At 37.9% G+C, this 23,742-nt stretch overlaps 1 protein-coding gene across 5 annotated transcripts in view; it reads right to left on the reverse strand.

The window, feature by feature from the left end:
• ntm (neurotrimin) overlaps nucleotides 1-23,742 on the reverse strand; it is a 447,916-nt gene that overhangs the window by 5,682 nt on the left and 418,492 nt on the right. For 4 of the 5 annotated variants that reach the window (XM_042430737.1, XM_042430741.1, XM_042430739.1 and 1 more), the window contains exons 5-8: nucleotides 6,663-6,791; nucleotides 4,389-4,509; nucleotides 3,932-4,083; nucleotides 2,780-2,815 (exon numbers count right to left, since the gene is read on the reverse strand). In XM_042430737.1, coding sequence (XP_042286671.1) covers nucleotides 2,780-2,815; nucleotides 3,932-4,083; nucleotides 4,389-4,509; nucleotides 6,663-6,791 — 438 coding nt within the window. The remainder of the gene's footprint in view (nucleotides 1-2,779; nucleotides 2,816-3,931; nucleotides 4,084-4,388; nucleotides 4,510-6,662; nucleotides 6,792-23,742) is intronic. The other variant, XM_042430738.1, reaches the window with a different exon arrangement.

Raw genomic sequence — 23,742 nt, forward strand, 5'->3', positions numbered from 1 at the left:
GTGTACATAATTAGTGATTACAGTTAAAACAGTGATAACACTTCACTGTTTAGAATTATAGGAGATTAGGAGGTTTTGGATTACATAGATTTATTAGTCACATTGGATTGGATTATATGACAAAATATCTAAGCAGCTTTCCTTCCTTTCCTTCCTGCTCTGCTGCTGTGATGCCAAACTGTCTGTCACCACAGAGCTCATTTTGTCCACCTTCATGGCATCTAGTACTATGACCTATGAAAGCTGTTACTGAATGTGGATGAAGCAACCCTGTCTCCTAGAAATTCAATGTATATACTATCCATTTGATACAGCACACACGTTTTGAGGGAAATGTACTGTTGCCCAGATAGACCGTTTTTTTCCTAACCTCAACCAAAGTGCTTTTTCTGCGTCAACTTAAGCAATCCAGAGCTGGATTCCAGTCTCTGGTGTCAAAGTCCTGAACTTTATGGGCCCATCATCCATTCCCAACTGCCTGCGTGCAACATAATCCATCAAGCAACTATATTTCCCAAAAAATGGAGGTGATAAAACAAATTAGTAGTAGGAGTTGGGATGAGAACATTCCGCTACCTTGCACAGCAACAATGTAGTGATAGAAAATTTTGATTTTTTCAGGGTGAAGTTGGTTGATTTTTAATTAAACCAATGCAGATGCCAGATAGAGACTACATTAGGGCTATATGGAGTAACTCAAGGTTCTATCCTGAGTATTGCTGTGTTTGCAATCGTTATATCCCTAATATTAGCTTGCAGTTCTGTGTGGCCAAAATGCCTTTATCTGTAATATAGTTTATATCTTCAGTCAGAAATGAATCATGGCTATGGTTTTGTAACAGTCTGAATCACTACAAAGATTTAGTCTTGGTAAAGTAAAGACATTTGTGATAAAGTCAGTAATTGACAAGCATCATATTGTGAATCATTTTTTCATGCAGACATTGCTGAATATGGATGTGTAAAAAATGAAGGACTGTATTATTTAATTGATAATGGCGGATGGAATCAGGAAACCAGAGGCCAGAAGCAAACTTTTTTGTAAACTACTGTATAAATAAACAGCACATAAATTCACCATGATATATACTGTGAAAGCATCCATTAGTGAGGCAGGAGGTGAACTATATTTAATGTTGCAGATAGAACCTGTTTTTGAGTGTGATGGTCAAAATGGCATGGTCTGCAGCATCAAATGCTGCACTAAGGTTTAAAAGGATTAAAACTGAATGTTGCTCAGCATCTATTGCTTAAAGAAGGTCAACCTGTCTTTGACAAGGGCATTCTTAGTATTGAGAACTGCCCGAAAAACCTTCAGAATTGTGTCAAAAGGATGCTTTGTGATGATTTCCAGGGTTGTTAAATGTCAAAATATGTCAAAAATAATATACACATAGTGTAAAATATTTAAAGTACCTATAGTGTGAAAGCACACTAGTTGGATGTATATTTTTCAGCATTTTAAGTGTGAGAAGAAAGTTCTTAATGAGGAGCCAGAGAGTATCTGATGTGGTTAACTCAATCTTTATAGTTTCATTTTCCAAATAAAACTGGTTCACCAGATTCTTATTCATCAAGCTATAACCTTGGTACATTAAAATGCACTAGAGGGGACACAAATTATTTCCCTTAAGCCAGTTCTAATTCAAGCCAGTGTCTCAGTAATTCACATCCAAATGTCAGCTTTATCTTTTACTGTGTTATGCACCTGTGGTATTCTTCAATTACTAAGCGTTTGCACAGTTTTCAGGAGCACTGTATGAAATCCCCAGGATACGACTACTAAAATAAAATACAGTTTTATGATGCAACTAAAACGCATAATATTTTCATCATAGTCTTTTAAGGGATGAGGCAAGTTCCATCTAAATGGACGTATTGTATGAGGATTGAGGACAAATTTGAACTTTTTACTTTGAAGCCTGTAACACAATGACTACTCATTTCCCTTGGATTTCTATGAGTTCACCATAGTTTCCTTTGGGGCATCTCTCCAATTACCCTGCCACAGTGGATTATCCCTAATCCTGCATATGGCTAATTAGAATAATGACGTTCACTCATAGTCAAAATCAAATCCAATTCTGTTGTGTTAATGGAGTGGGTTTGCTTACAAGATGCTGCAACCACCAGTCACAAGGACACATTAAAAGACAAGATAGGTGAGGTGTTTATCACTTGTATAAGAGCCAGATCTAAAAACATTAACAGGGATCATCTACAACAGAAATCTACAATCTACAATCACTATTTGCAGAGTCAGAAGAAACATTCCAGCCTGCAGTGGGGTTCTGTTTGCTTTCACTATTTTGTAGGATGCTGCAAAACTAGAGCTACAGACAATCACACAAGCACAAATGATGAATATGAAAGATGATGAATACTTACATTGGAAAGAGAGCATGCAAAAATCAAAATGAGGCCATGTCACACAGAAAGGCGGTTAAGTTTGCAAAGGAGAAAGATGAAACATGGTTAGCAAAACGGGACGCATTGACCATTTTCACAAAGATTCACATGACATTTGGATGACCCTTGGCTTTGCCATTCCTCTTCATCACAGGTGCTGCTTGCAACAAAACAGCTCAAACATGTCAATTCATAAAGAAATTGAAATTTCCTGAAGTGCCAAGAGGTTTTTGTCAAATACGGCAGAAACACTCTGTATGGCTCCAGTGACATAACAATTTGTGAAAATGGCAATGTTTGTCATGTCTCAGCATGCAGTTAAACTTTCCACCCACGACAGTTGAAGTGCATGCCTGTGTAGAGTACTAACCTTGCAATAGCGTTGAGCTAGTGGGCTCGATTACCACTACACCAGAGGAACAAATGGAACAGAGCAACAAATCGGAAACAGAACAGCAACATTGACAACACTTGTGAAGGGCATGAAAAGTTGTCTGCAGAATGGACTTTTGCATTGTGGCTGCACAGTTACACAGCTGAGAGTTCAAACTAATCATAGTGCCAAAAGCCATTCATCAAAACATAAGTGGTGTCCAGTTCAAATCTGAAACAATATAGTATTTGAATTCTGACTACCACTCAGTGCTGGTAAAGTGATAATCCGCAAGATTATTGATTATTGAACACCTTTGGTGATAAGTGGACATTTCTTTGGTATTAACATCGGTATATACATTGCAGGTCTCACTGCAAAGGAAACAACTGTAAATCAATGAATACATTTTCTGAGCTTCACAAACACTTAAATTCACTGTTTATATTAGCAGAATTTCAGTCATTAGCTCCAATGAAAATTTAAAAATCTCAAAGAGCTGTATCAGTAAACTATTTTTATACCATTTATATGTGCAGGGAGCCAGCAGGAAGTCAGCAGGAAGTCAGACTCTAATGCTCATTCTCTACAGGCCAAAAGCATGGAAGCCTGAGAGAGCCTGAAAGTCTTTTTTGAGAAACTTTCATTCGAATTAATGAGGCACCATTTTGGTGCCTCATTAATTCGATGTCACTCATGTCTGTACTGTAAATATGAAACTACAGCAACTGGTTAGCTTAGCTTAGCATAAAGACTGGAAACAGGCCTCAGGCTCTGTCTGAAGATTTTGTTACCTTTGGACAGAGCCAGGCTAGCTGTTTCCCCCTGTTTCCAGTCTATTCTAATCACGAAGATCCCCTCCAGACATGTTTGAAGAAATACAAAAATACTGTTTATAATAATATTGTGTGTCTCATACAAAAAAAGTGTAAGTACCACTTTTACAGGATTTGGAGTCAGAAGTAGGGCATACTAGCATGTTTAAATGTAAAAGTTTTCAGTAAATGAATAAAGATTCAATCACATAAAACATATTGGAAGGTAACTAATTTCCAAAGTTGCGGATTGTTACTTTTATTAAAACATATAACTAGCAGATAGACTATTGCATCCTATGTTACTATAAATGTAACAGATTCCTGTACTCACCATACAGAAGGAAGCTTGTGTTTGAGCTCCCAAGTTTGTTGATGGCGACACAGGTGTAGTTGCCGTAATCTCCGTCAGACACATTAAAAAATGTCAGTTTGGACAGTGATCCAGTATTCACAATCTCCATGCCATCAAAGCCATTGAAGATCCTAGATGGGAAAAAAAAATATATACATGGTTCATGTCAATTATGTGGTTTTTTTTTTTCAAAGCCACTTGCAAAATTTCCTATAAGGCTTGAGCAACCATAATAATGAATTAATGATTTATTAGGAATAATTTGCGGTATGTATAGATTAACAAATCATATTGCTTGTATGACTGTCAACTGATTGATAATTATGAGAACTGATGGCAGTAACACACACACACACACACACACACACACACACACACACACACACACACACTTCTTCCATTTGCCTACTTAAAGTGCAAATGTAAAACCCATTACCTTCTGTCATCTTTATACCACTCAAAGTCTGCCTCAGGCACTGCATCAGCCTCACACTCCAGCACTCCTCTTTGGCCCAGGGTCACACCAACATCTCTGCCCTCTGACACAGTTGGAGCATCTACAAGCAGGCAGCAACACACAAGAGCACTGTGATCAGGAATACAAGGCAGCACAAGTCAAGGATATGAGGAGAGAGGTCACTGCATTCTCTCCTCTTCGTCCATGATTTTCAAGCATAGCTGTGATCTACACATTGACCAGAAGTGAACGGATATTATGAGTTCAAATGATATACAATATTTATTACACTGGTGAAACTGCATGGTGTCCGGATACTGTGAAAGGGAATTAACTGCTCAGGTTTTAATTTGATACAACATTCTCCTTCGCCTGCAGCAAAAAAGCTGCATCTTATTAAATAGATTTTAGCTGTCTGAACAAAGCTTTTAAATGTAAATCAACTATTCAGTCATTCTTCATGGTTCCCAAATTCTAACATTTTGCTCAGAGCTCTGCAGGACTTGGAAAATGACCTTTGAGCCATAAACATTTTTACTAGTACTATATCTCCACTAATAATTATTTTTATCATCAGAATATTTTCTTGATTAATTCATTGCTTGGACATCACATCGCAATTTCCTAAAACCCGGTGTGACGTATTCATAATGTCTTGTTTTGTCTGAGCAGCAGTCTCATCTACTATCAAATAATAATAATAATATAATATAATAATGATATAATAATAATCTACTATCTTACTATCAAATAAGACAGAATAGAAAAGCACCACATTATTACAACTGAGAGGCTAGTTAACTAATGTTCAGCACTGAAAAATTAAATGATAAATTGAATATCAAAATTGTTTCAGATTAGTAAACTTGGTGTCATATTACATTAAAAGAACTTAAACTATTGCTCATACTAAACATATATTTTTTCAGTGTAATTTCATTCTGTACTCCTCCTTGACAGGCAGATTACACAATTACAAAAGTAGATGATGCTCAGTTAATATTATATTATGTATACTGAAATAGTAAAATCTTTGTAAACAGCTATCTCATTTCACTGCACTTAAAAAAATGTTTAACCTAAATCAAAACTAATTGAATCAAGGAAATACATGGAAACACATTTTGAGGCTGCAATATTTCAATTCTAAAAATCAGCAGCTTAGTGAGGGTATGTTAGCCTTTCTAAGGTAGACATTTGAATGTCCATTGATGAATGTACCATTGATACTATGGGTATTTTATTTATTAGTAAGACTGCCAGTAAATATTACTTTAAATACTGATTAATCCCCATTTTTTAAATTAATCACTGAAATGTCAGATCATAATGAAAAAAGTTTCTATTTATATAAAACAAAGCAAAGCACAAAAACTCACTGCATACAGCAAATATTTGGCACTTTTGCTTGATAGATATTGTTGATGCATTTCTTCTGTCAGTTGATTGATTGATTAATTGTAAAGGTGTAATGCAACATAGTTGATCCGTGATCTGTACGGATCGCCCCCCATGGTTCGGCAGGCATGTGAACCGCATATTAACTGCAAAATTCAATGTCTCATTGGAGACAAAGTAAACAAACTGCTGTAAGTACAAGTCATGGATATGTCGCATGTCGCTAACAGGGATTTTGAAGAGCAACGACCAAACCAGCATTTAACGGGTCCGTAGTGACACCTGCAGGTATGTTTACATGATGTTTAATGTGCTGCAGCTGAGCAGCTAATTAACTATCTAGCTGCTAACTGACGTTAGCGGTGCACTTTTCCTCTGTGAATGTTTGTTTAATGGCTTGTTCAACAAATTAAGCTGCAGGACACGACCTGTGTTCACAAGTTATCATCAAGTTTTGATGACGTGGACACAGGCTGTTGTTTCATTGACTACTATGTTTAAAGGAAGAAGGTATCAGGCCTCATTTTGCACTTAAATTTAACAATTGAGTATTGAATATTTTATATATTTAAGATTTTATTTAAACATTGGACATCTTGAATGTTGCTTTCATTTAAGACCATGGACAAAAGTTCCATGCTGTAAGTGTTTTACAGGATAAATGGAAAGTAAAGTTATATATATATATTTTGTTGTTGTTGGTTTTTCTTTGCTGATCCAATAAATGATCGAATAATCTTATCTGAACCATAAGTTTTGTGATCCATTGCACCCCTAATTAACTGGCTAAACATTTCAGCACTATTTAATAGTAAACTAAATGTTTAAATTCTTCAGCCAAAGCAGTGGACTCACAGTTGACGGTGATGTCTATGGTCTGGACATCTGTGTCGATATCGTTGACAGCTGTGCATTCGTAAGTCCCTGCTCTCTGTCTGGAGATAGATGGGATTTCCAGGTACTCATCATCTGATGCCAGGTCCCCTGTGAAAGATCACACATACAACAAGTGGGAGAAAGTGGAGATGGTCATTCAGAGTAAATGCGATGAGTTAACAGCTGTGGCCTCAACTCTCATTTCCGCACTCTGTCCCTTGCATTGACTGTGGGGAAGTAATATTCACACTAGTGCACTGAGGTGTTAATTGCAGTGGCAGATACAAACTTTTGCAGATTTGCTTAAATTATAAGTCATCAAGGTATTCACATTTATGTTTGCTTTTGCATTGCAGTCAAAATTATTCAGATACAGTATTTGAAAAAAAGAAGTATTAACTAAAGAACAATAATAAACATCAAAATAGAAATTAAACATCAAAGTTCAGCAGCAGGAATGGAGACAAATCCTGTTAATTCTTGAAGCAACCTGATCTGGTATAACAGGCAAAATTCATGTAAATATCATGACATGTGCCCACTTCTGTGTCTTTCTCTGACACTTATCTATTGTTTCTTTTAGCACTTACAAACACCGGTTCTCGAGCTTACTGACATTTTTCTGAGGATGTTAGAATACTTGTGATCAGTGCTTTCTTTAGCTCATTATCTCTTGTCTGTCAGAACTTTCATATTCTGCTTTGTTTTTTTGTGTTTCTCTCAAGCCTGTGAGCACACCAGGACTACATTTGAGATATGAGAATATGTACGGGGGAAAATACCAGCACCGGTACTTTTTCTTGTATCAATTTGACACGCTTGACAGAGACACTTAATACAGCACTCAACATAAAGAACAAAAGACATAATTGACTTCAAGCCTCCTCCCAAGATGTTGCAAGGTGACAGTAATAAATTACACATGGATTCACTTTGCTGGATTCGGGTACATTACTGAATTGCACCTGGGACAGTTGTTATGGAGAGGAGTCCTCACTGACACAATGATCACCTGATGAGGACTATCAGGAGAACTCATATACTATAGGTATGCAGGTTCCAGTCTGTTCCATTTCTGTGCCTCTTGTTCTTTTTCTGCTTTGCTCTCTCTCTGAGGAGGATACTACATTCCACCAATAGAGACTGTAGTGTCAGTTATACCAGTACTGTAATCCTCTGAGGAGAGTTAATCAAGACAAGGCTGCCAGCTGACGCACAATCTCAAAGCACTCACATCAAGCATCAGTTTTATGGCAGGTAGCTTCACATTAGTGTGAGCAGTTGTCCTCCAGACTGATGTATGAAATCAATGATTCTCTATAGTTAATGGTCCCAAAATTAAAAACATAAATAAAAAGAAAATAAAATGACAATAATAGCTGTAACAAAGGACCAGAAACATGCCTACAATTAATAATGAGGTTGTGTCTGATACATGCACGTGTGGATGCCTGTATAGGTAATCATGTCATTGCTGATATTCAAAGAATTGTTATATTTTATTATACAACACGTAGTTCCGACAAAGCAATCTGATTGGTCAACTAGACATTTAGAATGTGCTCAAATCAGCATGACAGCACATCTAGCTGTGCTCAAATAAAAAAAGCCTCATCACTAAAAATATCACTCCACCATGCATTAGAACTACAGACCATGACGTCACACTAAGAACTACAGGCAGACGACTGGTGGTTGATTTGAAAAAAAATATATTTTTTTTCAGTGAATATCTTAGTTACAATGAGATTGAGCTAGCAAAGCAGTTTTGTGTTTATATGTGAGGTATTTATTCAGTTTGGGAAATGCTGCGATCTCCAGGAAGCATTAGCATCAACTTGGCTGGCTGAGTCAGCAGGGACTAGAAATCGTCTCTGTTGCTAGGTCGTTACTAAGGTTCGACCTACTTCCTGGAGTAGTAAACATATGTTTCATTACATAGGATTCTACTGACATGAGTGATTGTTTTCCCGGTTTTAGTCAGACCCCGTGTATTTCCATGGAAACGGCGATAACAAGCAAGAAGTTTTTTTTATTTTTCGAGCAAACTGCCTCACAATATGAATACATTTTGTTTATATCTTTTATTTTGTTGGTAAATGTTGTATAATTGCAATATTACACTCAAGGGTGTGCTTTACCTTTATAATTGGCATTTCAGTGATGCTTACGGAACTCAGCGCAAGCGCCTCATTCCCGACCGCATCACTGTTGTGCCAACACTGACGGTAAAGCACACCCTTGAGTGTAATATTGCTTAAGTATACCTGCAGTGTTTTATAGTTGAGGCGCAGCACTGCATCTCTGCTAACATCCGAATAATTTATTACACTTTTCTGAAACATAATATGAAGCCTTGAGGAAAATGTGCAGATCTGCTACACTGTAAAATATCAAATGCTACATATTTAATGAGTGAAGTGTTTGTTTAACCTGTCATCTAGTAACTAAATTGTTTAAGATAGAATACATGTCAGGATTGTCAGGTGAGAATATGTAACATGGTTCATGGTACATCCAATGCCAGGTTGGCAAAATACCCTAATTCACTAAATTCCACACAAATGGCTTGAAGTTGAAGCTAATACAAAGTACATTTAAGTGTAATAACACCGACGGCCACTAGATGCTCCAACTGACTCCCATTCAAAAAGCCTCAACTTTTCTCTAGAAATACTAAGTCATTAAGTTTTTCAGAGTTATTATAGTCTCAATCTCTAAAGTCAGGCCCTCTAATGTGCTGGTGGTCATTTTGTTAATAAGTTTTGAAGACTTATCGTAGCTTTGATGTCTGCCATGTGGGCGTTGATTGACAGCTGTGATTGACAGTTGGCTCACCTGCTGTTCTCCCCGGGACTTGCACTGAGTCAGACTATTGTTGCAATATTTCACTAAGTTTAATGTTACTTGATTATGATACCTGCCATGTTAGCACAATTTAGCTAAAGTAGCTAACGTTAGCACAAGTATGCAGCACTCAGTGTTCCCAGTAAGCTAGCATTAGTTGGTTATGAGGTAGCAAGGTGCGTTTCCAGAGCGTGAGAGGCAACACCCTGCACGTCTTATTTGGAAGCTCCTGGCTTCAAACAGAAAAGATGGCACCAACCAAAAGCTTCAAACCAGCTCCAATGAAAACCAACGGGTGACATCACACTTCGCTACATCAATCCTTACATACAGGCTACGGTTTCATGGCAGACCAGTCTCTTAACAAAACCCTATCTCTTCTGCATTTCTATTGGCAAAGCACAATTTACAAAACATTCAGGTTCTAGGCTTCTCATTTTTTTTTCTATAACTGTCTGTTAATTTTGTTGGATGACATGATAAACATAACTTGCAGCACATTATATCAGCTGTGGCTGATTAACAGTTATTCTGTGAGTAATGTGCCCAAAGGCCAAAATGACTCTCTTTAAGCCAGTGTGTGAAACACCATTGCTGGGCTTTTGCAATCCAGCAATACTAACAGAGTGCATGGTGAGTCAGCTCTTCTGAAATCATCAAACTAATCAAGTCATCTTAATTTCAGTTGAAATCTCTCAATTAAAAATCGTGCAGATAGATGTTTTTATCAACATTTCATATTTTATGCTGCATTTTGAGGTTGTAGCAACAGGTTGTGAACATTAATGAATACCAGACTTCTCAGCCAACAAGTGATGACTACAGATCTTGAATCTTTGAATCTTAGAGTTTTAGTCATTTATAACTTTTGCTGCACAAATTGAAAGCTTAACCTGAATAGATTCAGTTAGGGATTTGAAAAGATTTGGATTCAGTGCTACAATGCTATCGGACCCAAACCCAACCACCAAACCTTGTAAGTTTTACTTCCATTTTTGAAAAAAGAGTTATATGAACAGTACTTTTGACAAATATACAGTATACACAGATGCATTACCTCAGGAGGCAGTAATAATATTAATGAGACAGCATACCCAAGATTGATTCTGCCAACAGAAAAAAACATGGGATTTTAAGAAGCTAATGTGAGCTACAGTTTAGGAACAATAATGTCACAACCAGATTTTTTCAGTTCACCTTCGTGTTTACAGTTTACAATATAATAGCCATAAACAGTGAAAAATGACAATTAAATTATTATTATTCAGTGATTCATCATCGGTTAAATACACATGACTGTACACTATCTTCATCTACATGACACTTGAAGATTATTTTAATCAGCTGGTGACCCCAGTGTTCATTTGAAGCCTGGAGAAATTATTAATTATTAATTATTATTTTCAACCAAACTGTCTGAAAATCCTCTGTGTTTCAAGGTGGCCTTGTTTTACATCACCAAGCTATTATGTCTCCATAACCGTTAATAACCCAGTACACTCCTGCATACAGTCCCAAACCAGTCAATAGAATTCTCTCACCATGGTTACACCCAAATCATTTAACCAATCTCATTTGCATTTTTTCCTGAGGCCACTCAAGAAAAATATCTCATGACCTCTTTGTCAAAAATACACCCCATCAACATCCTATTGTTGTCTTTCAGCGCACACAATCCTCCTCCACCTCCGCTTCACCACCACCGCACCACCAGGGCCACCAGGGACTCCCTGCTCTCATTTAAATAAGCTCACCTGCACCATCATTCATTTAAATGTATGTTGCAGCCAGTGCCAGGGTTTTTAGGCAAATTACCTTGCCTTATATATAAACTAAATGGTAACGCTTTATTTTACAGGTCCTTTCATTTTATACCAATTTCCTGGAAATTCTCTGAGTAATTTGCAGGTATTCAACAGTTATTTCACAGAGAACGTGGTGCAATTTTGTACAAGAAGAACAAAAGAAACAATAAGCATAAACATAAAACAATAAGAAACAACATTTGTTAAGTTCGCTTACTTGGTAAATAACTGAAAGAAAATACTTAGTTTTCAGTGTGTTGTTTTGTGTGTCAAACTACATATTAGCATATTAAGTTGTTTCTTAAAACCTGTATAAGGAGCACATTTCTCACATACTACCAAATGACATATCCCTTTCAAAATAATGTCATAAGGATTAACAGCTACACAGCAGTTACTTTTAGAACATTATTTAAAAAACGTAATATGCTAATGTTAGGTTTAGCACACAAAACTACACACTGAAAATTTTCTGTTGTCAAAAGTCTACCTTATTAAAAAAAATTTAGAAAAATAACATCTACTTATGAAACCAGATAACCTATAATGAGTGGGTACTCACCAACTTTTCATTTTTTTTCTTATAATTTGTAACAAATGTCCTAAAAATTAGCTGTTAAATACCTGCAAATTACTCAAATAACTTCAAGGAAATCAGTATAAAATTAAGGGACCTGTAAAATATAGCGTTACCAAGTAATTAATCAGTCTTATGATGCTGGACTGTCCACTACTGAGCCTCTTCATGTGTTACTGCTGCTTTCCTGTACTCATCCCATCATTTTCACCACCAGTCAGCCAAGTGTGCAAGTGAAGCCACTGAAAACAGCACACACTGTGTCCATAGAATGAAGTTCCTCTTTATGTGTACTAAAGAGAGAACAAATGTTGTCTCAGTAGAAACAAAGAGTTCACAGGACACTTCAGTGCAAACTATGCAGCACTACCCAAGCTCCAGAAAATACCCAAAGAACACCTTATTATAGCATTCCTTCATTTTAATGGGCATGTGTTCACACATAAATCATGTACAAATGTATTTCTTCAAGTTCAACAAGTGAGTTGCCTTTCTAATTTTTGCGTCTTTTTTAAAGGGGACTGCTGGGTTTGTGACCGGGTCGTTGCTGAGATAGTACTGTGTCCTGCACTGCCATCAAAGTGACATGGCAGGACATCTGGGAGACCACACAGGAGAAGAATCAGGAGAAGAAAGCAAAGAGAGCCAGGAAGTCTCAGGAGAGGCCGGCAGCAGATAATGTACCCTTTCTGTGTCCCCGAAATGCCATCCTCAAACTCAAGGGCAAAGAAAATGGGGTAGAAAATGGGAAGAGAGAAATATATTTGTGTGCAGGGCAAGAGGAACAACTTAGGAGGGGGGGAAAAAGACAGGAGAGCAGATGCTTGAGGGATATAGGCATTTAAGGAGAGGGAGCAAAGGGATGTGGTGAGGTTGGATTTAAATTGATGAGTCCGAGAATTTGGGGGAGGAGGGGGGTTAGAAGCGGAATGGCAGATAGGAGCTGTAAACAGACAGAAACGAAGACATAACCAAAGAGAGAGTGGGAGTGCAGATGGAGATGTGGTTGCTGTTACCAATGTTGTCTTGAAGGAAAGGTTTTCAGAGTGAAATATTTTTAAAAAAAGAAGTAACAAAGCTGTTGTTACAAATATTGAGAAGAAACCCTATTTAAAAGATGTCCGAGAAGACAATGAAGGAGGGCAGCTGACTGCTGCTGCACTGCAGCTTGACTCTTACACTGTGCCTCTGTTAGTGCCGCTGTGTGAGGTAAATATATAGATAGTTATTTTCCACTGATTATCAGCCTTCGGCATAAGGAATTTCTTAATGTGCCAGGCCTCCTTTGATCCATCATCCTCTTTGAAGGAAACAAACATAAAAGGGGTGAGCAGAAAAAAGAATCATAGAAATACAGTACCTCTAGGTTCTATGTATTACGGCACTGCAATAAGGCAGCTTTATTTCTATTGAAGAGGTTTGCCAGCGAAGAGAATCTGTTGTGACAGTGCGGTTTAGATTTGACCCGTCAATAGCATGCATATTTTTGAGCATACAAAGAAAAAACGAAAACCATGGCTGCTACTAATCTCTCAGGCCACAAGTCCTTTTGTATCTCTGTTCGTACTATAGGAGAAGCAACCGTGTAAGTGAAGGATACAGTATGTGAGTTAAAGCTATAGAGGATGTATTATATGTGAGCGAATGTGAAAAGATGAATCATGCTTGTGTTTCTGCTACTGCACACTACAGAAAAAAAGAGAGAAGAAGAAAAAAAAGGAATACACTCCCTTTGAGTGCTGGACAAATCCAATAAAAAGAACAGTTGACAACAAAATCCAATTAGTTGATCTGGTTAAATAGCATAGGCTTGGTCTGTAAAACACTGATGAGGATTCTATTATATAAACTATTAAAACTTATTAAAAATTATATTTTTAAGTGTTTGTGTCGATCCGCCCACGGACAGCAGAAGGAAATTAGCTGGTACCTAAATGGTATAAAGCATCTCTTTAACAAGATTTTGAATAAGAATTAGAAAAACCTCTTTTTAAAAAGAAAAAAACAAACAAAAAACAACGTCAATAAGAAAAAAACATTAATCCCATTACCCATATTTTCATTAAACCCATATTTCAGTATTTAATAATTAATTTACAGTGTTGCATGTAAATTACCAGATGGAATAGCACTGACCAATCTTTATTGTCAAGTTACTCACTATTTCCATTATACATCCTACTTTCTAAAAATAAAAAAATATATATACAAAGCTTAAGTGACAAGAATAAGTACAAATGATTAATTATTCAATAATTTAATAATTATACTTAATAACCTTGACAACAATAATAATAATAAATGTGCGCGTGGATGATATAACATACTGTACTTGTGTTACCTTCTAAAAAATAGCACAGGAAAAGAACAGAAAGTATATGTACATATCATATGCATACCCATATACTGACATAGACATACACTTATACATGCACTCATACATACATTATGTTTGTATACTCTATATTTACAGTGAACATTGTAAGAAATACACATAATAGCCAATGTAACACAAGGAAACACAAATTTAAGATGCAAAAAACAACAAATACCAATTCATTATGTGTGTATCATGAGATTGTTTTATAAAACTGTCACCCTATTGATTATATCTTTATATGTCTTTTTACCAGCATTATTTCATAGGATGTAATCTTTATTAGAGAATCAAGCTGCTCTGAATCATTTGAGGGTTAATCTCAGCATTGAAACAATTCCCATGCATACAATTTTAAATTCTAATTCTAATTAAATTGTTCAACCCTTCTGCCTGTGATCTGTCACATAACAGGCGTAGTCTTAGAGTCCTTGATATTGGATTCCTGACTATCCTCTATACACTGAAGGGCCCTGCCCCACAATGGCTGTATGACAGGAAGGTCCCACAGTGCATGAAGAAGGGAGCCTTGTTCCCCTCTACACCTCCAGCACATCTTCTCCTGGCTCAGTCCCATCTGTGTGTAGTAAACTCTGTACAAAACTTTAAATAGGATACCTCTTCCCCTAGCTTATGTTACATTCCTCCCATTATTTAATACAATATGTGATCGTGTCTCCTTATCTCTTTCACATTTCAAGTCATTTTGCCATACAATTCTCAAGCTGTCACAAATAACACTATTCACTTTGCATCACATTTTACAACATACTGAAGCTGTTTGCTTGATGTTAGGGTCTGGAAAAAGCTCCTCAGTCGCATTTGTTCCTTTGTGCATCTCAATGCCATACACTTTGGTTACACAGCTTTAGATGTGTATATGTTTACATGTATCACCAAACATCCTTACAATTCAAATTATACTGAGCACACATCTCATCAAATAAAAGATATAATTCATCAAGATCTCCCAAAGTATGCACTCCCTCTCTTACCCATTTTTCCTAATAAATAGACTTCTTTCCCACACAAATCTCAGGATTATTCCATACAGACGCATATCTCTGCATATAGGGAGATTCCTTCGTCATTTTTTGTGTGCCATATGCCCAGCCCGTTCTCATTCCTAGAGCATCACATACCAGTGCTTTGATACGCCCTTCAGCATCTGATAACAACGCACAAGGCACCTTTTAGCATCTGTGTGAGACTTTCAACAGGGGTGGCATGGGGTGGCATGGGGTGGCAGCTGCCACCCCTAAAGAATGCCTTGCAACCCAGCTGCCACCCTGGTTTTGGACAATCTAATACAAAAATATATATATGAAAACTTGTGGCTGGTCGGAAAATTTGAAAAATGTGAAACTGATGTCCGAGTGCAAGTGAATGCAGCAAGAGATGAAGCCAGCTGCCACTAGCCGTCCCTGCAGCAGGCAGCAGCTCCGTTTTCTCCCAGCCCCAGCAGCTTTCTGTGCCGCCTCTCCTGGTCCCTGCTGCACATAACAACTGCTGATGGCTTTTTTCCTGCTAAATATGTGTGTAGGGCTGCCATCTTCCACTAGTAGAAACACAGAACGGCAGCAGATGGATAGTGGTGGGGTTGTTTTGTTGAAGCATGTTTTGTTTGGTAATAGTAACTCGTGTTTGATTGTGTGAGGGATGGATTAAACCTGACTAAACCCTGGATTGCCTGCAGCGACCAACATCTCTGAAACTGCTCATTTGGCAGACGAACATGTCCAAATTTCAGATCAATCAAGCAAGTGCAACAAACAAAAGCACACAGTTTAAAAAGCTCTAAAATCACTCCCTCCAAGTCCCAAACAAAAAGCCACATTAGTCAGCAATGTCGTGACAGTTCATTAAAAAGCTTGGTACCTGAGAGCTGAGTTTGCACTTTCACCATATTTTCAAACTGAAGCTCAGAGAAAACGACTTTTGCCATATAATCAGCATTGCTGCATAACACTGGATATCATGGATCGTTGGCAACACAGGCTAAGTGATAGGCATATGTTTAATTATTTTAAAAAACTGTTCTGGCCACATTTTAGGCTAGCTGATGGGCTTATATTATGTATTTGGAAATAAAACAATATGATTACTAATGCCACCTGTAGATATTGCTTTACTCATGTGCCACAATAATGTAATGTTTTTGAGTTAAAATATCTTCACTGGTGGCTTTTCCAAGCAAATATTTATATATGTGATTGTTTGCGATTAAATCAGCATATATATACCCCTTAAAGTCTCCATTCCACCCTCTTGCCACACCATGCATATTTCTCTAGATCCACCCCCGACTTTCAGCTAACAAGCAATGTAAACCCATCCATGTCATTATTAGACACCATGAGACCAGTGATGTCTATATAAGGTGACATTTTCCTTCTTAGGAGGAGCTGGGATGGATGAATGTCTAGATAATTAGATGGCAAAAAGTGAACTTTGCTGCAGGAGACCACTGTTCACCTTCTGCTTCCAACCGTGATTCAGGACACCTTTTTGTCATGGTGTTTACTGTTGCTATGACAATCGTTTTTACCCAAGCCATGATCTTTCCCTAAGTGGTTTTTGTGCCTAAACCTAGCCAGACCACACCAGTTGCTCTGAGTGTGTAATATTGCTGCAGATGGATCTACATTGGATTTAGTTGAAAAGCTGGTACGTTGCTATACAGACGTCAAAGGGTGCCTTGTGCATCTGCGTGAGAGGTCAGACGGAAGTGACAAAGTGTCGGTATTTGACGATCTGGGGTGCGAACAGGTTGATATGCCATACATTACTGGAGTGGTCGAATGTAGGATTGATGTCCTGCATCCCTGAAATTTTGTCTAATTTTTTAGATAAGACCTGCAATGGTTTAAATGGTGCTATCATAGTCATTTTTAGTTGCACCCATTTTGCCTTTTCTCCCTCCAGCTTCCAATGTTTAGCCAATTTTGACAGTTCAAATGCTATTTTATATAGCTTGACATGGAGGCAGTGGATGAAGGCAACTTGAACCCAAAAGGACATCCCCACACTGTATGCATTTAAGTAGCATCTTATATTTGAGCACGTAACATCAGTTGGTAAGGGATTTTCAGTGATTCTTAGTTGGCATCTTTTCATCTGTGCTCGATAAAATCTTTGAATCAACTTGTAATGTAGGTATTGATGATTATCAATGCAGAAAATGACGGCAACATTATTCAGTACACTTTGCAGATTTACATAAAATTCATAGACATATTCAGTTTGCCTTGTAGTCTTTTATACAGGCAAATGACAAAACCAAGTTTTAACAAGAATTAACAAGGGAGTTAAATTCAACAAGGGGAACAACATATTAATAATGTTGCTATTCTCAAAGTCCTACTGGCAGGATTCATTATCTAGGGAGCATGAATATCCACAGCAAAGTTTAGGGAAATCCTGGTACATTTTGGTGCATGAAAGTAATGATGAAGATGATTTTGACTAGTTGGTGGAGATACATGAAAGAACAGGGGGTTACCAAAATAATTAAGGGTCATCCTGTAAGAACAATGAACCAGTGTCAATTTAATCAACACAAATTATGAGGAAAGATATTACTATCTTCGGCAACAAATTAACCGAACAATAACGTGAAAGGTGAATGAATGAATAAATTACTGTCTTAATGAAAAGTCTTACTAAACAACATGCGTGCATCTGAGGAATCGCACTTAATGCACTAATAAGCGGTATCTTGCATTTCATAACGTTGGTATGTCTCTGTCACTAATGTTAGCTAATATTAATGTAACCAGCTAGCTACTGAGTTCTTGAAAGGAAAAAGATTCAGGACTAAAAAGATTCATGGACTAAATTCAACTAATGTCGCACTGAAAATGAGACAAAACAGCAACAGTTCCATCAACCTACATAAACGAGCGGAGCAACACACAAGATTTATAAAAGAAAGTAAAGCTAATTTTAGCAGAACATCATCATGGGCAGTGGATGTAACGTTAATGTTACTAACAGTCGGCTATCTTTTATGTTTATAGGTAGTAGGAAGGTCTAGATGGTCACTAAAAGAATATCAGCTACTGCGTTAATGTTATCCAACAGACAGTGAACAGTATTTTGCTGAAGCAGTGAGTAAATGACCAATCAGCGGCTCTGAAGAGGAAAGCACAAGCAGCTGCAATGATGACAAGTGAAGAAAAACAACAGTGTGCTCTATTCAGACACTGTTTGAGAAAGACAACCAGTAACGAGAGTCTGTTTGTTGTATAACTGTAGAGCACAGTGACATGGACATGGGTGTGTATGTGTGTGAATCATTGCAGTCTGCTATAAAAAGGTAAACAGTGTCTTTTCTGCTAACGCTGCAATAGACGAGAACTGCACTTGTAACCATGGTAACTGTACACATCAAAGAGGGCGACAGATGCAGCCTGAGAATGCATAGAAGACAAAATAATTAAAAAAATTAAAATTAAATATAATCAAATGACTAAAATGAAACAAACACACATTTTCATCAAATGACTGAGACTAAAGCTAAATCAGGTGCAACACGAGAACATCCGAAATGACATTGATACGGGATGAAATTACAGCTTTCTGTCTTTCACCTTTAACAGGGTCAAAAAGGCACCAATCTACAAATACCAACTCCATCAATTCCAACTTCAAATGAATATTTCCAAGCTACCAGGCCAGTGCAAATCTGGAAAACTTTTATTGCTCCTAGGCCAAATTCAATCATGTGCATGTTCATTCTGGCCGTCTTAATGCACCAGGGCGTCAGCCGGCCGCCTGGGTTGACAAACTTTGCAGTCAGGTTGTGCGGTCTGTGGGAGATACCGAGGATCACTTCTGATCCGCCACAAGCCCCTAAAGCCATCTATCTATCAAAGGTGAGGGGGAGCTGGGTCATGGCTGTGTGAGAGCCCCGGCCTCAGCCTGAAATCATCAATCTTTATGCACACACACACACAAATACGCACACACAAACACACACACAGGATCTTTATTTATTTAATTCACTCTTTTTAACACCCTGGAGTGCTTGCAATAGCTGGGCACACACTGAATGGCCCCGGGCTGGAGCAGAGTTGTTCTGCAGCTGGGAGATACTGGAACAGAAGTTTGGACTACAAGTACTGGGACATATTCTGCTCTGATCTGCTGTTTTCTCTCTCTCTGAGTCAGGGTGACAACTGTGCAGTGTGCCTCTGTGTATTCTTACACAGGCTTTCTTATCAAGCCCTCAGTTGAATCCTGGAGATGAAACTGTTAAGAGAAAGGTAACTAAAAAAATAGCGTAAATCAGCACATTGAAAGTCAACCATCTGAGAGAAAAACACAACCGAAACACAGAAAACAAAACAAAAAAAGTCACTTGCCTTTTATCTTGCATGAGGAAAATCAAAACGGCAGTTCTTCAAGCTGAAGCTAGTCTATTTACATTTTTATCCCAAACTAAACTAAAAGCCAATAGACATTCCTGAATTGTAGTTTTGTTGGTGCCTGCTAAAAAAAACAAAACAACAACAACAAAAAAATGATCTTCACTATGAATTTCAATGTACTTTCTCAGATATGGATTTTAAACAGATAAATAAATATAAGAAGCCCATCACTGCAACTATTTTGATCATGAAGAGTGCTGAAATGAGCATGGAATAAAGAATGCCTCTGAATGGGGCTGCCAGGCTGTCAGAGAAATGGCTTGTTTTATATAAAGATTCTCAATCAGTTTGGTGTTGCTCTAAAAATTCAGACTTAGAGGAAGTGTAGCCACATGCGGCACACATACACACACACATACACATACACACACACACTTCCGCAGCTATCTTGCAGGGCACAGATGCACAGCAGAGATCAGAATTTGTGATCTGAACTGTCTCTATAAAAGATTAGTTTTAAGGTCTTTGCTTTATTGGAAAACACACCATTGAAAAACATGAAAGATGCCGGAGAGATGCAAAGAAACCTGATTTGAACCGTCGATGTAACAAATGCTTGCACCCTAGGGTGATAAGTCACCAAGGCACCCTCTACCCTCTATAATTGCAGCTTGTAGTCCACATTTATCAAGCGTTATAAACAAGAGAGGGTCTATGCCATATTGACACCTCTCCTACATAAAACAGAAATATCGTCTGTAGTCAGTACATTTTTTGTCTCTTTTAGAATGTCACTGCTACTACAAGAGGCAATTATTACATTGGGCACCAACATAAATATTCCTCCAGGAAAAAAAAATGAAAGAGGAGAAAAATAAATTCTCCATCAAGACACTATTAAATGACATTTTCATAAAAGTAGTATAAAAAAGTTTTGTTTTGTTTTTTTTGAAATACAGATGTCTTCAACTCACACAAAATACTCAACACAATGAAGATATGAAAGTTATGTAAATATATTAATGTTACATACAGCAAATATATAAAGATATATTGAAAGTCTAGTTTTCAGCCAAGTGTTGTGCACAGTAATAACTGACTGACTGGATGACTCAGCTTTCTCAAACTCCTCCCAGCTGAGTATGTATTTACAGACAATTATAATAGATTGCACCTTTAGGAGGTCTGAGGAGAAAACAGCTCTGTTGTTCACATCAGAGCCAGGAAGTAAAGGCAGCTTACAAACCCAGCTGTTGGATCCAGTTAATGAGATTTCACAGCGATGGTTCCCAGATAGCTAAGTGGTTCAGTCTCATGCCTCGGAAACACTCGGGTCACCCCCTCTGGCCCAGCAGTCAATTCTGTCAGACCTTTACAAGTCACTAATTTACTATTTGTCTAATTAGGACTAAAAATTACAAAAGGGTGAGGAGACTGCTCATTCTCCTGTAAAACCTCTTTCAGGTGCAATTGTCCAATCCGGTCCATGATCATATTGAAATAGGATAAACATCCTCAGTTCATTTCATAGGCTATTGATTGGGCTGTTCAAGAGAAAAGGCAAATGAGCAGGTTTTTTTTTCCTAATTAGGCATTATATGTACTTCCTTATACTCTCAGCTAGAACATCTGAGCACTGAAATGGAAAAACAGGACCACTTAAACTTCATGCTGCCATTTATGTGTCAGTTTCACTAGACTGTGGTGCCATCAAATAGATCATCGTTTTTTTTTTCTTGGTAAATATGAACCACTCACAATTTTCTCTCACTGTTCCTTTGCCACACTCATCACATGAATGTTTTGAGGCATGGAGAGTGATGTGATCTCTGCCTTACTGCCCATGGATGTATAAGGTAATGATAATCAACTTTCAAACAATGACCACAACTATGATGTGGCAGGAAAATTAAGGCAGAGGTATGCATGTTGTCCGACTATGTCCAAAGGCAAAGGTGTTCATGGCCACATTGAAATATGTTTATAGTGACAATTAGGAAGACCATGAGCCAAAAAGTGTTGGTCTAATAATAAAGTTGCTCTTTATCCTAAAAGTGTTGCTGGAGCCAAATGGCCACATTCGAAGGTGGAGTGAAAATCTAGGCATCATAGAGAGGGTCCAAACGCTATAACCATAGGTGCATATCTACCAACTGTTTTTCCTGGAAGGCATTCATAGCGTGCCACTTGTCTGTACATTCAGTAAGTGACAGAAATGGAAATACAAATAGAGAGAAATTCAAATCATGGTTTCTTTTTGCACCTCTGTGCAGCTGGCAAGTTGCTATGTGAAGTGGGCAAGTGTGTTGCATTGTCAGTTTCAGAAAGTTACAGAAATTGTCAGATGCAGCCTGCTAATTCTGATGTTGTGAAGATGTAAGGAGAGATGCTGTTAGACCATCTGACAAGCACTTGGGTTGGAGCATACTGACACCTTCATGGCCTTGCAGGAATATCCACAGTGCATAGTGTCTGGCACCAGCTAATCAATGACTGTATAGCCAGTGCAACATGAGGTAGATAAATGTTTAGGGAATATGCACCAAAAGAAGAGCGCTGCACTGACACTTATACTTACCTATACTTCCACAGATTGACCAGCCCTCATCCCTTTCTGCAGAGGGCTGTAAACTGCGGGCTTAGTGAGCTCCATCCAATGCTTCACACCATAATCAGGCCAAGGACCAGAACTGAATGACCTAAAAGTCCTTGGTCAGACTAATTCACAGTGCCAGCACATGCTATGTGTTTGACAGTGACTCATAAAACTTTTGAGCCTTTGTCTCCGGAAAAACAAGAACAAAACTCTGGAATTCACAACAACAATCATAGCTCCAGTGGGAGTTGATGGTTGCTAATGAATAAACTAATGTTATGTTTACCCACATAAAGCACCAAGCCAAAATCCTCCAGAGACGCAATGCATCACCGCCTTTCAACGAGTCAGCGGATATCACTCCCTTACCTCCCTGTTAATTCTTACAGCTGCTGTGTGAGGATACAACAGAACGCGATAATGAGATGCCAAATCAGTATCGCACAGTAAAAATCAATAATATATGAACCTTTCTGCCAAAGTACAGCAGTAGTTTATGAGGTTATTGTATCCTTTCACAGGAACTGTCAACACCTGGAAGTGATACGACTGTCTACCATGCTCACATATATTGACTAACAATAGTGACGTCTACCATAAGTCGCCATAGGCCCAGATGCCATGGCCAACACCACCATTAAGTTGCCACACTCCCAGTGTGAGTTGTGATTGCTGCTCTGCTGGAGGACAGTAAAGGCAGTGGGGTTATCTCTTAAAGATCTTGCTCCTTAAGAAATGAGAGTGAAGGCATGATTGCCTCGACTCTGTGGCTTATTGTTCCAACAGATTTTCTCAAATCCAGTACAGTTGGCCAGAAGAAAACAGATGCATTTGATGCAGTGGAAAAGTCAACTTTTGCTCATGGCAACAACTATCATGATCCATTTAGTGTAATTCAGTTTGGACCATGGATGGCAGACTTTGCAGATTTGAATCTGTGATCTGCTGATGCCAATGGCCTCATTTCCTCTAAACTCTCATTGAACTCATCTTGGACTGTCTTCTTGGATTTGAACAATGAATCTTTCCTTTTGAGGATGGACCCTCAACTAATGGATGTATTTTTATGGATAACCCATGAAACAATGCCTATAAGGTTGCATTGTTCTCATGAAGTGATGGGACAATGAACATTTGTCTTCAGCATCTTTTTGTGCTGTAAGCGTAGGTCAGAGGATCCACAGTCTCAAGGGAGATGCAGTGGTTAGCGGTCTATCCCTGGCTCAGATAACAAAGCACAAAAAAGCCTCTTTTTAAGATCTTCAGAAATATGAACTTGAATTGGACCAGAACATTCCAACTCCTGACCGCATTGTTTCACTCATTTTCATTGAATGCAAACATATTCAGATTAAAGTCTGTACTAAATCAATTAATGCAACCTGCATTTATTCATCAGTCAGTTGCAAAAACAAAAAAAAAAATAAACAACTGCAATCATTAACTATAGGTACAGTATGTTGAAAAGATCCAATCTCTGCTGTA

Source organism: Thunnus maccoyii, chromosome 13 (genome assembly GCF_910596095.1).
Source record: "Thunnus maccoyii chromosome 13, fThuMac1.1, whole genome shotgun sequence".
Taxonomy (NCBI): Eukaryota; Metazoa; Chordata; class Actinopteri; order Scombriformes; family Scombridae; genus Thunnus; species Thunnus maccoyii.